Below are 15,419 nucleotides of genomic sequence, written 5' to 3' on the forward strand. Positions count from 1 at the left end.
CATCTTTGTATACAACCATTTATAGGGTATTGTTTTCCTCATCATATGTCTTATCGCACTCTTTACCAGACTGGATTAATGGTTGCCAATCACTTAAACATTAAGTACCTCCTGATAGATTTAATGAAGCTTATTGAAATCTTTAAAGAACTGTTGCAACAAATATTGAAGCAAAGTATAAATAATATTATTTGATTACATCTAGGGTCATTATACACGTGCTCAAGCCAATAGTCCACGATTAGTGATGAGCTCCCAGAATAATTCTGGGAAGCAGAATCAACAACAACGAATCATCCGCTCAAATAAAAGGAAAGAATCTGATTTCAGTATACTGGAAGAAGATAAGACAGAAGATAAACATGAAAATTCTGTAAAAGAAGGTGAAACTGTTTTTTAAAATTTCTTCTTACCTTGACTATGTGCAAAGTATAGTTACTGGCTAAACATATATTCATATTTTTCCATATAGAGTCTTCTAAGTGCAAAAGAAAGCATTTGGTTAATAAAAGGAGGAAGCCATCAGAAGATGAAAATCAAGTCACTTCAGAAGGACTGAAAACAAATAATAACTCGGACACAGAGAGCAGTGAATCTGAAAATTCTGTTAACAAAGTTATCTTAGATTCTTCCTCTGAGCAGTGTTCAGAAAATGAACTGACAAACAAGATAATCTTGGATAACAATAGAGATGAAAATATCTTTCAGAACAATACAGAAATGGGGGAAAAGATGATAATTGATAACTCTTACTGTGATAAGATGCAAGAAGTTAAAAAGGACATTGAAACTCGGAGGCCTGAACTAGTTAATATGAATATCCATAAACCAGAAATTGATTGCCAACAGAGTATAACATCACAAGAAGTAGCTAGTGGTTGTGTTAGTGTAGAAGTAAAAACCGTCAACGAATCTGTGGAACCATCGCTAGAAAGGGTGTTACACTTACCTGTACAGAAACCTACACTTGGTTTCAGTAATGGAACTTCATCTGAAAATGTGCTTCATGAAGCTGGTGATATCTGTTCTCTCAGTCTTGTATCTCAGAAAATGGAAATCAATACTGTGAATTCAACACATTCTGTTTCAAAAGAGCATGTATCAAATATTCAAAAATCTGAGGTAGATTTAGATCTGAACAACAGAATGAACAGAAAATTCAAATCTCAAGTTAATGAATTCTCTGTTGTTACTGAACGCAACAATAATTTGGGAAAAAAAAACACATTGAATGCTTCAGGACCACAATTCAACGTTTCTGTTCATGCTACCAACAAAATCAGTAAACCAATTAAAGTGACCACTTCATCTGAAATGCTGAAGCTGGAAGTTTCTTATCCTCGCATCATAGCTGATTCTGTTTCCAGATCAACATCAAGGTGCAGAAATGAGTCATCAACTTTCCAGCCTTTTCCTGCAAGAACATTTGTGGAAACTACAAGAAGCCCTTTAATTATTGATAAAAATGAGCATTTTACTGTATACAGGGATCCTGCTTTGGTTGGGCCTGAGCCAGGAACAAAATCTTTGTCGCTGTATTTGCAACCGCATCTTCATCCCCTTCACACTTCAGCACATTCAACTTGTTTGACCACAAATTGTTCTAATTTATCTGTAAGAGTTTCATCACAAGATTGTGCAAGATCTGCACAGACTTGTGCTTCTAATGATGCTCGGGCTGTCAGAACTGTGCTTTCCCACTCACTTCACTCTTCTCACCTCCTTCCTGGAGTACTACCAGGAGTTCCATCTCCATCTTTGGTGTGTGGACATTTAGATTCTGTGCATGCAAGAAATTTGAGCCCTTTAAGACTGACACAATGCCAGCAACCGTTTTTGCAGCCACACTCATCTCAGCTCGTTGGCCGGACTTGCCCATCTGTTCCTTATAATCAGCTTGGAGTCTATCCTGTTATCTGGCAGTATTCAAATGGTACAACTCTGTCTTCGGCTCTAAGTATGGCCTCGTCTAAGTGGATTCACCCTGAAAACTCAGTGAGTGCTGAAGCTTTTCAGAGGGTATGTTTCTTAGTTACACTTTACACTGTTCAAATTTGTAAGGGTCTTATGGTTGAATTTTAATAATTCCTAAATATTCAGTTTTGGTACAGATAAACTGTTGCATGTCAAAATTTAATTTACTTGAATAATGTTGTGAAGTAGTAAGCAATTAGTAATTATTAATGCAACTAACAGAACTGGAACACTAAAAAGAAAAACAATTTTAATGAATTCTGATTGTAAACTATTGCAGTAGAAAGATTGTAGAATTATTTATTTATGTTTTATATTGTTCATATCTCATACCTGAGTGCCTAACCTATTGGAATGATAAGACTCAGATGTCATCGAGTTCATTGCAAATTATTTTATGTGCACCTTAAGCAAGTAGTTAATTGATGAGCGTTTTATCAAAATTAACATTGATTAAAAAAAATCAGGTTGCAGCCCTTTTAAAGTTTTCAAGTTTGATTCTCTAGGGTGCTGCCTGACTTTGATCTGGACATATCTGCCAAGTTCCTGAAGATAACTGCAGCTCCCTCAGCATGAGAGAGAATCAGGTGGTAGTATATAGCCCCTGAGAACCAGTTTAGAAGAATAAGTGAATATGAGCAAAATAGTTTTCCAGCTTTATGTTGAGAGGTGATGAAGATTATACAAGACGGAAAGAAATTGTAACACAAACTACCCTAAACCTTTAAATTTTTGTTTTGCTTAAATGTGCAATTAAAATGGGTCCTCCTAACAGAGATCAGTCAAGATGAACTGGATTATAATTTCCTATTTCCCCCCTCCCCCCCCCCCCCCCTGCTTTTCAAATGTTCTTTTTTACCATGTGTTCAGGAAAAGCTGATTGCTTGCTGTCAAAGAGTTAACATAGGAGATGATGGTTTCCTGTCTTAATTGAGTTGAATTAGTCAGGTAGATCAAATTAAATTAATCAGATCAGGGTGGCACTATGATGCAGTTTGCAGTTGCTATTTCACAGCTCCACTGACCCAGGTTCAATACTGTCCTCTGTGATTCTGTGTGAAATCTTTACATTCTCCATGTGACTGTTCCAAATTCCACTTTGCAAGTATCCATATTTAGTAATCCATACTTTGCAAGTATGGATTGACTACCTATAGATTTCCTCTAGTGTGCAGGCGAGTGCTTGAATCTGGATACATTAATATGAATGTGAGGAGAAGAAAATGGAATTAATGTAAAGAGGATGGCTGAAGTTGAGTGTTTCTAAGCTGTATAATTCTTCTGAATTCTGTTTCACTTGTATATCTATTGTGTAGTTAACTCGAAAATTTTAACATTGAGAAGCAGCTTGGATAAGTTGTAACAGGGTAGCTAGAATTACTTTAAATTGAATAAACATTTTATGCATTTCTTGTGCTCCTTTAATGATTGATCAGGTTTATTGCTGTCTGTGCCACAGTTGGGCCAAACAAATTGTGGTTCTACTGTAGGAAATAATTTTAATTAATTTCTGTGCTAGCAGCTTTTGCATTGTTTATTGATGTAATCTGTGTTTTTGGAACAGAATGCATCCAGTCCTTGGCTACCTCAGCACACCGCTGATGATCTGGGGTTACTAAACCACATTCCTGTTCGTCCTGCTAGTGCTGAACCTCATCGACCCTTGAAACTGGCCTCGTGTTCTAGTCCACCTTTGTCTAAGCCAACTGAAAATCATCAAAAAGAGTAAGCCTTGTGAAACTATTTAAACATGTTGTAAGTCATGCTAAAGAGGGGTATATTAGAATAGGGGAACTAATATGTAATTATGAATGAAAGGAGGTAATTGTTTGAAAGAGCTACATTTTGTCCATATTGGCAGTAGATAAAAACTAAAAGACAGAAATTTGGGTAAGGAGCAAGAGATTTGAAAGAGATCTGAGGGGATCCTTTTCACTCAGAGTGATGAGTGCATAGATGCACTGCTTGATAGAGTGGCTGAGAGCACTTAAATGTTAAAGCGAGCCTTTGAACTACCCATGCTAAAAGTTAATGGGCAAATATTGGAAGATGGCGTTAATATTGCTGGGTGCTCAGGAGCATGGACATGGTGAGCCAAATGGCCTGTTTCCATGCTATCTGACATTTACCCACAGTCGACTTTTGGACTACTGAATTATGACCTGTGAACAAGTTTGTTTCTAGAAAGGCTTGATCTATAATGACAAAGGAATAGCAGCTGAAGTAGACTAATGGCTCTTCTTGCTTGCTGTGATGTTCAATAAAATCATGGTTGATTTTTACAAAAAACCTTTGGTTCCACTTTCCTGCTTTATCCCATATCTCTGAAGAACTTTTTTTCTCAAGACCCCTTATTTTGAGACTCTGACCCCTCTCTTGACATTCCAACTGTGGTGAGTGACATTAAACCCATTAAAATTTTTGTATATTTCAGTGTGATGTCCTTTCATTCTTCTAACTTCAGTGACCATATTGGTCTCCTCTTAAGACAACCATGTTCCAGATATCAACCATTCTGTTTTACAAAAAAACTTATCCCAAGGATCATCTTATAAAAACTTCCTCACTTGAAGCCTCTTGTTTCTGAAATCCCAACCACTGAAACCCAAACAATAAGAAAAAGATTTTGACTACCTACACTAAGTCTCATAATTGAAATAACCATTAGGTCACTAATGGAAGGACTAGAGGGAGTACAGAAAGATTTATGAAGATATTGCAGGAGTAGAGGGTCTGAGTCGTAGGGAGAGGTTGGCCAGGCTAGGACTTTATTCCTTGGAATGTAGGAAAATGAGCGGTGACCGTATAGAAATGTTAAGAATTATGAGAGATAATAATATCATTTAAAAAATCATTTGGATAGGTACATGGAGGAATGGGACTTTGAAACTCAGGGAATTGGTACTGGCTGGTGGTCACCGTGGTCAGCATGATCTTGTTAGATTGAAGGCTGTATTTGAGGTGTATTGCTCTATGATTAATTAACTGATGCAAATGACAAAATATGTTTTTTTTAAAAGTGTCTATCACTTTCCTTGGTGTTGATTGTGACCAAATTAAAAAAGGTTATAGAAGTCCTCTGGGACGATGGTGAGTCTAAACATGGTGAAAATTCAGAGTAACAAATGTGACTTCAAGGGCATTCTGCAGTTACACAGAACTGTCGAGCCTGCTTATCCATACACTATATCTTATCAGCTCATTGTCAACACAATGTGGCCCACTGTTTCTACTGTAAAATCTGTGTTATATGTAACAGGGTATCGTAACAATGAAATGTTCTAAGTAACAAATTAATTAAGAAATTACTTGTCACACTAATGATTTTACTTGGTGTGTCCAAATAGGAAATAAAGCTACCAATATTTTAATATGACCCAGATACTTCAGTAACAATATGATTTGGAATACCTTGCTACAGAGCTTAATGGGTCGAGGCAAGGAGAAGTTAACGGTATGAGTGACAAGACACTGCATCAGCACTAATCCTGATAAAAAGATTTGACCAGAAACACCAGCCATCCCTTTATCTCCATAGATGTTGCTTCGCCAGTTGCTTTCTGATGGCAGTTTATTTTCGCTCTGGATTCCAGGGTGTGCAGTCTCTTGGTGCCTCTATGATTTGGAATATCTTGACTGCTTTGAAAATACAGTGGTTTGTTAACCCTGTAGAATTTTCTCTATTTCTGCATAAATATGACATAAAATGGTAATCAGATCTTCATGTAATTCCTGAAACTAGATAAAGAGAACCCAATTAAATCAATAACACAAAAAGTTATATTTGTTCATTTGTTTATTGAGAAAAATAATCCATTATTACAGGTATTTTTTGGAAAAAGCATGTGAACCTTTGCTTTCTGTAACTGGTGTGACCCCCTCCCCCCGTACAGCAATAAATTAAACCAGACATTTCTGGAAATTGTTGAAGAGTCTAGCACATTGGCTTGGAGGAACTTTAGGCCATTTTTCCTTGCAACACTGCTTCAAAACTAGGATGCTGGTGGGCTTCCTTGCATGAACTGCTTGCTTCATGTCCTTCCACAAAATTTCTATGGGATTAGGGTCAGGGCTTTGACTCGGCCATTCCAAACACAGATGTTCTTATTTTTAAACCATTCTGTTGTTGATTTGCTCTTGTCTTTCAGATGGTTCATTGTCTTGCTGCATTTTCCAACTTCTATTAAGCTTCAGGTGACGGACTGCTACCCTGACATTCTCCTGTAAAATGCCTCGATACAATTTTGAATTCATTGTTCTCTCAACAATTGCAAGCCATTCAAGTCCTGATGCAGCAAACCAGCCTGAAACCATGATGCTCCTTCTACCATGCTTCACAGTTGGGATGAGATTTTGGTGTCAGTGTGCAGTACCCTTTTCCCTCCAAATATAGCAACGTGCATTTCTGCCAAAAAGTTCAACTTTAGTCTCATCTGTCCACAGGACGTTGTCCCAGAAGTGTTGTAAAATATCCAGATGGTCTTTTGCAAACTTGAGACGTGCAGCAATAATTTTTTTTGGAGAGCAGTGGTATCCTCTATGGTGTCCTTCCATTACTCCATTCTTGTTCAGTGTTTTTCTTATAGAGGATATATGTACAGAGACTTTAGCAAGCTCTAGAATTTTCTGCAGGTCTTCTGCTGTTACCTTTGGGTTCTTTTTCACCTCATTCAGCATTGCATATTGTGCTCTTGGTGTGACCTTTGCAGGATGACCACTCCTAGGGCGAGCAGCAACATTACTGAATTTCCCCCATTTTTAGACAGTTTCTCTTGCTTGTGGACTGATGAACGCTCAGATATTTAGAAATGCTTCTGTAGCCTTTTACAGCTTGATGCATCTCTACATTTCTTTTTCTGAGGTCCTCTGAAAGTTGTTTTGATTGAGGCATGGTGCACATAAAACAGATCTTTCCTGAGAAGAGCAAGCTCTGTCAGTAGCCTGACTTTGTGTGTTTTTTATAGGGCAGGGTACCTCTACAACCCACACCTCCAATCTCATCTCATTGATTGGAACGCCTGACTCCAAATAGCTTTTGTAGGAGGCATTACCCCCAAAGGTTCATATACTTTTTCCAACAAAGGCATGTAATATTGAATCATTTTTCTCATTAAATAAATGAACAAGTATAATGTTTTTTGTGTTACTTATTTAATTGGATTCTCTTTATCTAGTTTTAGCACTTGTGTAAAGATCTGCTCACATTTTAGGTCATATTTTTGCAGTAATCAAGAGAATTCTACAGGCTTCACAAACTTTCTAGCACCACTGTACCATGCCAATGAAAGTTATTTCTGATAATTGGTGCCAATGTGACTGCAAAGTGTCAAAAATACTGTAATGGATAAAAATTGTTTCACAGAGATTCATTAATATTTGATTTTTAATATTGTCAAAAACCTTTGGAAGGGTTTGCAACTATTTTAACTTATGAATATTCTTTCAGATAAACCATTGTCTATAATCTTTCTCGTTTGCTTTTGGAATAGAAAAATTGACAAGAAAACTTTACTAGAATGGAATGAATCGGTTACTTCTGCTCAAATGAAACTTAAACTTAATCATGATGGCCCTTCACAAGGAATGGAAAACCAGCGGGCCCAAGGATTTACGAACACAGTGCTTTGTCAGAGTAAGCCAAAAAGATCAACGCAGGAACAATGTGACAGTCACAATAAATACAAAGAGGAAAGTCGTAGGATTCTACAGGAAAGTATTGAAGTAGCTCGTCTTGCTTCCACAATCAAAACAAATAAATCTGCTAAAGATGAAAGTTCTAGAATGATACCTTTGCCTAATGAAAGCCTAAAACCCCAGAACGTAAAACAGGATAGTGAAACTAAGTATTATGCAATTCAACTTCATACAGCAAAGAACTCAGTACCTCATTCTGTCCCCCAAAGCAACTACTTTACTACTTTGTCAAACAGTATTATAAATGAGCCACCTCAGTTATATCTTCCTAAAGATGCATATAGTGAGAAAACAAATTCTTCATCTGCTCTCCCTTCCTATAATAAGGCTCTTTCCAAACCTCCTCCACTTATTAAGAATCAACCTAAGGGCGAGGGAACAGTTGCCAAATCTACAGGGCAGTTTTCCCATCAAGTAACTTCTCAAAGTCATGACTCAAATGCTTCTGATCACAGGGGAATTACAGAGAAGTTGCCAGTTTCATCATCAGTTGTTAGGAGAGGTATGCCATCTCTCCATAGAGCTCCTGTTCACCAACATACATCTCATCAAGTTGCAGACCGAAAAGAAGGTAGTAGTCGCAGTCTCTCCCCACCAACCTTAACTCCAGTGCTGCCTGTCAATGCTGCTAAGCTTTCTGAATCGCAGAAACCTCCTACTTTGCTGCCGGAGCCAAGGCCTGAAGTAAAATCTTCTATGAATAATCATACAGTCAAGTCTGCTAACAGTTGGAGCACTAATGCAGGGTTTCTTTGTAAACCTGTTTGCCATTTGGACAATAAAAAAAGTGAAATATTGCAAATGTCCCCAACATCTGTTATTGTAAGACCACCTTCCATAGTTAAGCAAGAAAGTAAAGCAGAAGTTCAGTGTATTGCAAAGGATTCAGAAAAGGAACGGGTGTTAATACAATCAAATTTCTTTAATTCAAAAGTCAAAAAAATGTGTACAGTAATTTTGCCTAACATGAAGACAGATACAACAAGTATGGAACATGAAAGAAACTTTAAAGCTTTCCATCCAGGCAACAATTCAGACTTCAGTGCTGTTACCAATTCTGTATACAATAACAATCCTGACCCTTCAACTTCTCAAGCTATAACAACTAACATTTTGAGTGCCAAAGAAACAAATATAACTTCAGGCCAGTTGCGCACCTTTATCAATAACAGTGTAGCAGAATCTTCAGATCATTTAAGAATACAAATAGAGGAATGCACAATTGATAAAATATCTGATAAAGTTTCCTCAGCAGATGTGGCAGGAACAGGAGCCACTGTGCAAGGTGACACAGGAATCCCAAATGCAACTGATTACTACCATCTGAAGAAACACAAAGCTGCACTGGCTATGGCCCATTCTGGAAGTTCTCTTCCTCATAACAATGAGTCTGCAAGTCTCAAAAGTGATAACAGTTCAGCATCTCTACTTCCCAAAAATACTGGAACAATCGGTGTATTTTGTAAAGTAAATTCTGTCACCAATGGCCAGATTTCTCAATCCAGTCAACCCAGTTTTCACACAAAATTGAAAAAAGCTTGGTTAACTAGACATTCGGAAGAAGACAAAAACACATGTAAAATTGAAAATAGAGAAACTACGGGGAGCGAGGCAAAGGAGCCAATTACAATTAGTTCATCAGCTTCCACAACAGATGATGTGGACAAGAAAGCTCACTCTGGTGGAGTGAAAACTGAGCAGGATGAAAAAAAAACAAGAGGAACGAAAAGAACTTATGAATCTGGCTCTGAAAGCGATGTATCAGATGAAGGTGAAAGTAAATTGGAGCATAGGGTCAAGCGTCAACCCAAGCCAACCTATAAAAAGAGGCAAAATGATCTGCAAAGGCGAAAAACTGAAACAGAGAGGGAGGAGGTGGAAATGAAACCCAATGGTACTTTATATAAGAATGCAAAGGAAAAGAAAAGTAAACTTCAGAGCAGTAAGTAATTTCAATTAATGTATAATTTGTCTTAATTTATAGTTTCAGATCATTAATGTATAGTTTCCTTTGCACAGAAGCACAAGTTTAAAAGTCCAATTTAAAAAGTGATACATTTCAATTTTAAATGCTTTTTGGGGCCAATGGTTTAATATTAGCAATCATTGGACTGAATTATATATCTTTATAATAGGGTATTCTGGTGCAATGTTGACAGATTCTTGTGGACAACCAAGCATTTGAGTGAACTGTGGATTTTATTATTAAACTATTATTCTAGAGACCTGAGTAGAGTTCTAGGACAGTATTTACTCTATTATTTGAAGCAGTTAGGAATCAATAATAGAATCAGTTGCAAACTAATCCTGGAAGATTAATAATAAGTCTCTTGCAGAAAGACATGAGACATGACCTTGCTTATTTAGTTAGTTTTCTGCTATCAGCCCATAAGTTATCAGATGAATTGAATTATGTTTCTAATTGCTTTGGACAGCTGATCTAGTAGTATTATGATCAGTAGATTATTACACATTGTACATCATGAGCAAATGCTGTAAATGATAAACTAAGAATATTACCATACTTTTTGAAAAAAAAATGATTAGTTTACAATCAGAGGAGGAACAACAAATCAGTGATAGATAGATTCTTTATTGATCCCAAAGGAAATTAGTGTCACAGTAGAATTATAAGTGCACAGAAATACAGAAATTTAAAGTTACCTTAAAAATATGATGTACAAGATTTCCAAGGTCATATTGAGAAGATGGTAGTGAAAGAATTACGATAATATTATACAGCAATGGTTACACATTCACACCATCCAGATAAGAAGTGATGATAGTATTGCACAGGGTATCTGCGGTAGCAGGGTGTGGTAAACAGAGTTTAAGTAGAGAAAGTAGAGATCTGGTAAACAGAGGTTAATGGTGGTGGGTGGGGGGGCGGGGGGGGTTATCACTTTCCTGACTATAGGTTGATTCATTACAGAACCTAATGGCTGAGGGTGGGAATGACCTCATATAGTACTCTTTGGAGCAACGCAGTAGTTTTAGTCAATTACTCCTCTGTTTAGCCAAGGTGGCATACAGAGGGTGAGAAATATAGTCCAGAATTACCAGGATTTTCTGGAGGGCCCTTTGTCCTACCACAGCCTCTGTGTCCAGTTTGACTCCTATAACAGAACCGGCCTTTCTAATCAGTTTATTGAGCCTGTGGGCATTACCCGTGTTGATTCCATTGCCCCAGCACACCACCGCATAGATTTGAAGGTGATTATTTATTACATTTCCATTTAAAGTTTCTTTCTTCCTAATGATAGTTACTCTGCAAAATAACAATTGCACATGCATCTTTTGTGTTTAATAGTTAAACTATGTTATTCTGGCATCCTCTGGCTTTGGTGCTATACTGGCAGACATTCGGGACTATCAGATGTTGTTCACTTATGCTCCATATTCACTTTTTATTTTATATTTTACATAGTAGTGGAAAAGATTTTACTGTGAAAAAGAATCTGATAATGAATTATGGGAGGATCCCTGTAGCACGTCATGATTATGAAAAAGGAAGTCTTGATGGTCCTGAAGTGCATAGAGTTGGATCAGTTCCTAAGTCCTGATCAGGTGTATCATTGAACATTGTGGGAAGGAAAGGAACAATTGCTGAGGCCTTGGCAGAGATTTATCTGTCTTTGTTAACTGCAGGTGAGGTACTGGAAGAGTGGAGAATAGCTCAAGTAGTGTTCTTACTGAAAATGGGATGAAAGGAGAATAATAAGACATAGAAGCATGGTCATTTGGCCCATCCGTGGCTGATTTATTATACCTCTCAACCACATTCTCCTACCTTCTCCCTGTAACCTTTGCTGCTCTGACTAATCAAGAACCTGTCAACTTTAAATATACCCCATGACTAGGCCTCTACAGCTGTCTGTGGCAATGAATTTCACAGATTCACCATTCTTTGGCTATATAAAAAAAAATCCTCCTCATCACTGTTCTAACCGGATGTCTCTCTATTCTGAGGCTGTGCCCTCTGGTCCTAGACTCCCTGACTATAGGAAACATCTCCACATCCATTGTCTAGACTTTTCAGTATTCAATAGGTTTCAAGATGTTGTCGACGTGGACTTTGAGGCCCCACTTTGTAGGCTGGTCTGGAAGATTAGAACACAGAATCCAGCTGAGCTAGCCAATTGGATGCAGACAGACAGATCATTTCATACATATGTATATAGTGGTAGTAGAAAGCAAAACAGAATTCAGAATATAGAGGTAGTGCAGGTAGACTAATAAGGTATGAGGGCCATGACAAGGTAGACTGGGCATTAGTTGGATAGAAGCTGTCTTTGAGCCAGGTGGTATGTGTTGTCAAACTTGAATCTACTGCTCAATTTGGAGGATAGTTGTGGAGATGAGAGAATGATTGGGGTGGGAGGAATTGTTGATTATATTAACTGTTTTCCTAAGGCATTAGGAAATGTTGACAGACAGTGCAGGAGAGGCGAATTTGCATGATGGACTGGGCTCAATTGCAACTCTGTAATTTCTTGTGGTCTTGCGTAGAGCAGTTGCCATACTATTCTGTGATGAATCTAGATAGGTAACTTCTATGGTGACTCTGTAAAATAAAATGGTGAGAGTCATGTCAAATTTCCTTAGCCTTCTGAGGAAGTAGAGGCATTGTTCTACTTTCCTGGCCATAGCATCCACGTGGCTGAACCCGGGACACATCACTGGTGATATTTATACTGCCAAACTTGAAGCTCTCAATCATCTCCACCATGGATCTAGGCCAGGATATAGCGGTGTTAGAAAGTGTGTGAATGCTTTAGAATTTTTTTGATTTCTTCATAAATATGACCTAAAATGTGATCAGATCTTTGTGTATGTCCTAAAACTAGATAAAGGGAACTCAATTAAACAATATAATACAAAACAAATACTTGTTCATTTATTTTATTGAGAAAAATTATCCAGTAATACATGTATTTGTTGGAAAAAGTATGTGAACTTTTGCTTTCAGTAACTGTTGTGACCCCTTGTACAGCATTTAACTTCAACCAAACTTTTCTGGTAGCTGTTGATCAGTCCTGCACATATCAGCTTGGAGAAATTTTAGGCCATTCCTCCACACAAAACTGCGTCAACTCTGGGATGTCAGTGGGCTTCCTTGCATGAACTACTTGCTTCCACAACATTTCTATAGGATTAAAGTCAGGACTTTGACTGAGCCATTCCAAAACATGAAATTTCTATTGCTTTAACCAATCTTTGGTAGAATGACTTGTGTGTTTAGGGTTCATAACTTGCTGTGTGACCCACTATCTTGAGCTTCAGTTCACGGAGTGATATCCTGACATCTTCTTGTAGAATTTGCTGAAACAATTCAGAATTCATAGTTTCATCAATGATGGCATGCTGTTCTGGTCCTGAGGCAGCAAAGCAGGCCCAAAGCATGACAGTGCCACCACCATGTTTCACAGATGGGATGAGGTTCTTATGCTGGAATGGAGTGTTCTTTTCACTGAACATAACACTTCTCATTTAAGCCAAAAAGTTCTAGTTTGGACTCATCTGTCCACAGAATATTCTTCCAATAGCCGTCTGGCTTATCCATGTGGTCTTTAGCAAACTTTAGATGGGCAGCAATGTTCCTTGCAACCCTGCCTTGCACACCATTGTTGTTCAGTGTTTGCCTGATGGTAGACTCATGAACACTGACATTAGCCAATGCAAAATAGGCCCCTTAGATGTTACCCAGGGGTTCTTTGTGACCTCCTGGAATATTACATGCCTTGCTCTTGGAGTGATTTTTGCGGTCGGCCTCTCCTGTGGTGAGGAACAACAGTGTTGCATTTCCTTCATTTATACACCATCTGCCTAACTCTGGATTAGTGGAGCCCAAATTCTTTAGAAATAGTTTTGTATCCCTTTCAAGCCTGGTGAGCATCAACTATTTTTCTGAGTTCTTCAGAAATCTCCATTGATCGAGAAAAGACACACTTCAAAAAATCAATGTGGTGAAGATCAAACTTTGATAGTGAAGACCCAGGTGTATGTTCTTTAAATAGGGCAGGACCTCCCACGCTCATACCTGATTGATATCCCATTGATTGACTGATTGAAACACCTGACTCTAATTTCCCCTTTAAATGAACTGATAATCCTCAAAGTTCACATACTTTTTCCAGCAAATACATGTAATATTGGATCATATTTCTCAATAAATAAATTAACAAGGATAATGTTTTTGTTATTTATTTAATTGGGTTCTCTTTGTCTATTCCTAAGACTTGCATTAAGATCTGACCACATTTTAGGTCATATTTTTTGCAGAAATAGAGAAAATTATAAAGGGTTCACAAACTTTCTAGCACCACTGTATGTACTCCACCCTGCTTACAGGAATCAATGACTAGCTCTTTCCTTTTGCTGATGTTCAAGGAACGGTTATTGTCTGATGCTATACCAGTATGCTCTTGTTGTGGTGGGAAGGGTTGTTTTTTTTACACTGGATTCCTGTAAGGCAGGGATTAGTGTTGGTCTCCTGTTGTTCCTTAAGTGAGCTAGTTGAGAATGTATATGGCATGACTAGTAAGTTTGCAGATGACACCATATTGGTAGTATAGTGGACAATGAAGGTAATATATGATCACAACAGGGCTTAAAACAGATAGAAAAGTGGGCAAAAGAATAGCAAATAGGGTTTCACATTGGCAAGTGCAAAATTTTTCATTTTGGAAAGTTAAACCCCGGGGCATAGTGAATTGGAAAGTTCCTGGGGACAGTTGTTGAGCTGAGGGGCAAAGGGGTACAAATATATAGTTCTCTAAAAGTGAAGACAGGTTGGTGAAGGGGTATGGTCTGCTTGCCTTCATTGTCTGTGGCATTGAGTACAGGAAGAGGGACACCATATTAAGGTTGTACAAATGTTGTAAAGACTGCATTATGTACAGTTCTGGTTGCCATAGTGTAATAGGAATGGTGAAATTAATAGAGAACACAGAAAAATATCACAAGGATGTTCGATGGAAGGGAGAGATTGAATTGGCTTGTACTTTTCCCTTAGAGCATAGGAGGCTGAGAAGCTACTTTGAAATTTAGAAAATTATAAGAGGATAGATAGAAGTTGATAATCAGCCCTTTCCCCAGGATAAGGGAGTCTAAAACTAAAAGGCATAGGTTTAGTGTGAGAGGGGAAAGATTTACTGGAAATCTGAATGGCTTGTTTTTTCACTCAGAGTGATGGGAATATGAGACAGACTGCAAGAGAACTCAATTATAACAGTTGAACGTTTATACAAGAACGTGGATAGGAAAGGTTTAAAGGGAAATGTGATCAAGTACAAGCAAATAGTATTGGCTTAGATAGATGTCTTGGTCAGCATGTATGAGTTGGGCTAAAGGACTGTGCTGTATAACTCCATGAATGTTCCAATGAATTCAGTAAGATTAAAGGAAACACAGAAAGCAGGAACCTGGCGTGTTTGAGGAGAGAGTGGGGAAACTAATACTGTGAGTTTCAAGGGAGCATGAGAACCAGGGCCCCAGCATGTCCTTGGACCCCGGAATCAGCACCCAGTGAGTCAGATGCTGAACATTTGATTTTTTTAATAATGGAATAGTGGATTATTGAATTTTAATGTATTTATATCTGGGAATGTGCTGTGCATGCAGTCATGCTGTTTCAATGACTTCTATCATAGAATCTGTCTAGTGTTGGTATCCATAAGCATTAAATTCCACTTGAAGCCATTAAATCAATAAATAGTTAAAAGGGCTGAATCTGATCAAGACTAATGATT

The 15,419-nt window shown here is 37.8% G+C and overlaps 1 protein-coding gene across 7 annotated transcripts in view; it reads left to right on the forward strand.

Annotated features, from left to right (window-relative positions):
• Positions 1 to 15,419, forward strand: part of jmjd1cb (jumonji domain containing 1Cb) — a 190,647-nt gene that overhangs the window by 130,824 nt on the left and 44,404 nt on the right. For 6 of the 7 annotated variants that reach the window (XM_059947352.1, XM_059947351.1, XM_059947353.1 and 3 more), the window contains 4 exons: positions 206 to 383; positions 473 to 2,019; positions 3,539 to 3,699; positions 7,464 to 9,610. In XM_059947352.1, coding sequence (XP_059803335.1) covers positions 206 to 383; positions 473 to 2,019; positions 3,539 to 3,699; positions 7,464 to 9,610 — 4,033 coding nt within the window. The remainder of the gene's footprint in view (positions 1 to 205; positions 384 to 472; positions 2,020 to 3,538; positions 3,700 to 7,463; positions 9,611 to 15,419) is intronic. The other variant, XM_059947354.1, reaches the window with a different exon arrangement.

The sequence above is a fragment of the Hypanus sabinus genome, chromosome 22 (assembly GCF_030144855.1).
Source record: "Hypanus sabinus isolate sHypSab1 chromosome 22, sHypSab1.hap1, whole genome shotgun sequence".
NCBI classification, from domain to species: Eukaryota; Metazoa; Chordata; class Chondrichthyes; order Myliobatiformes; family Dasyatidae; genus Hypanus; species Hypanus sabinus.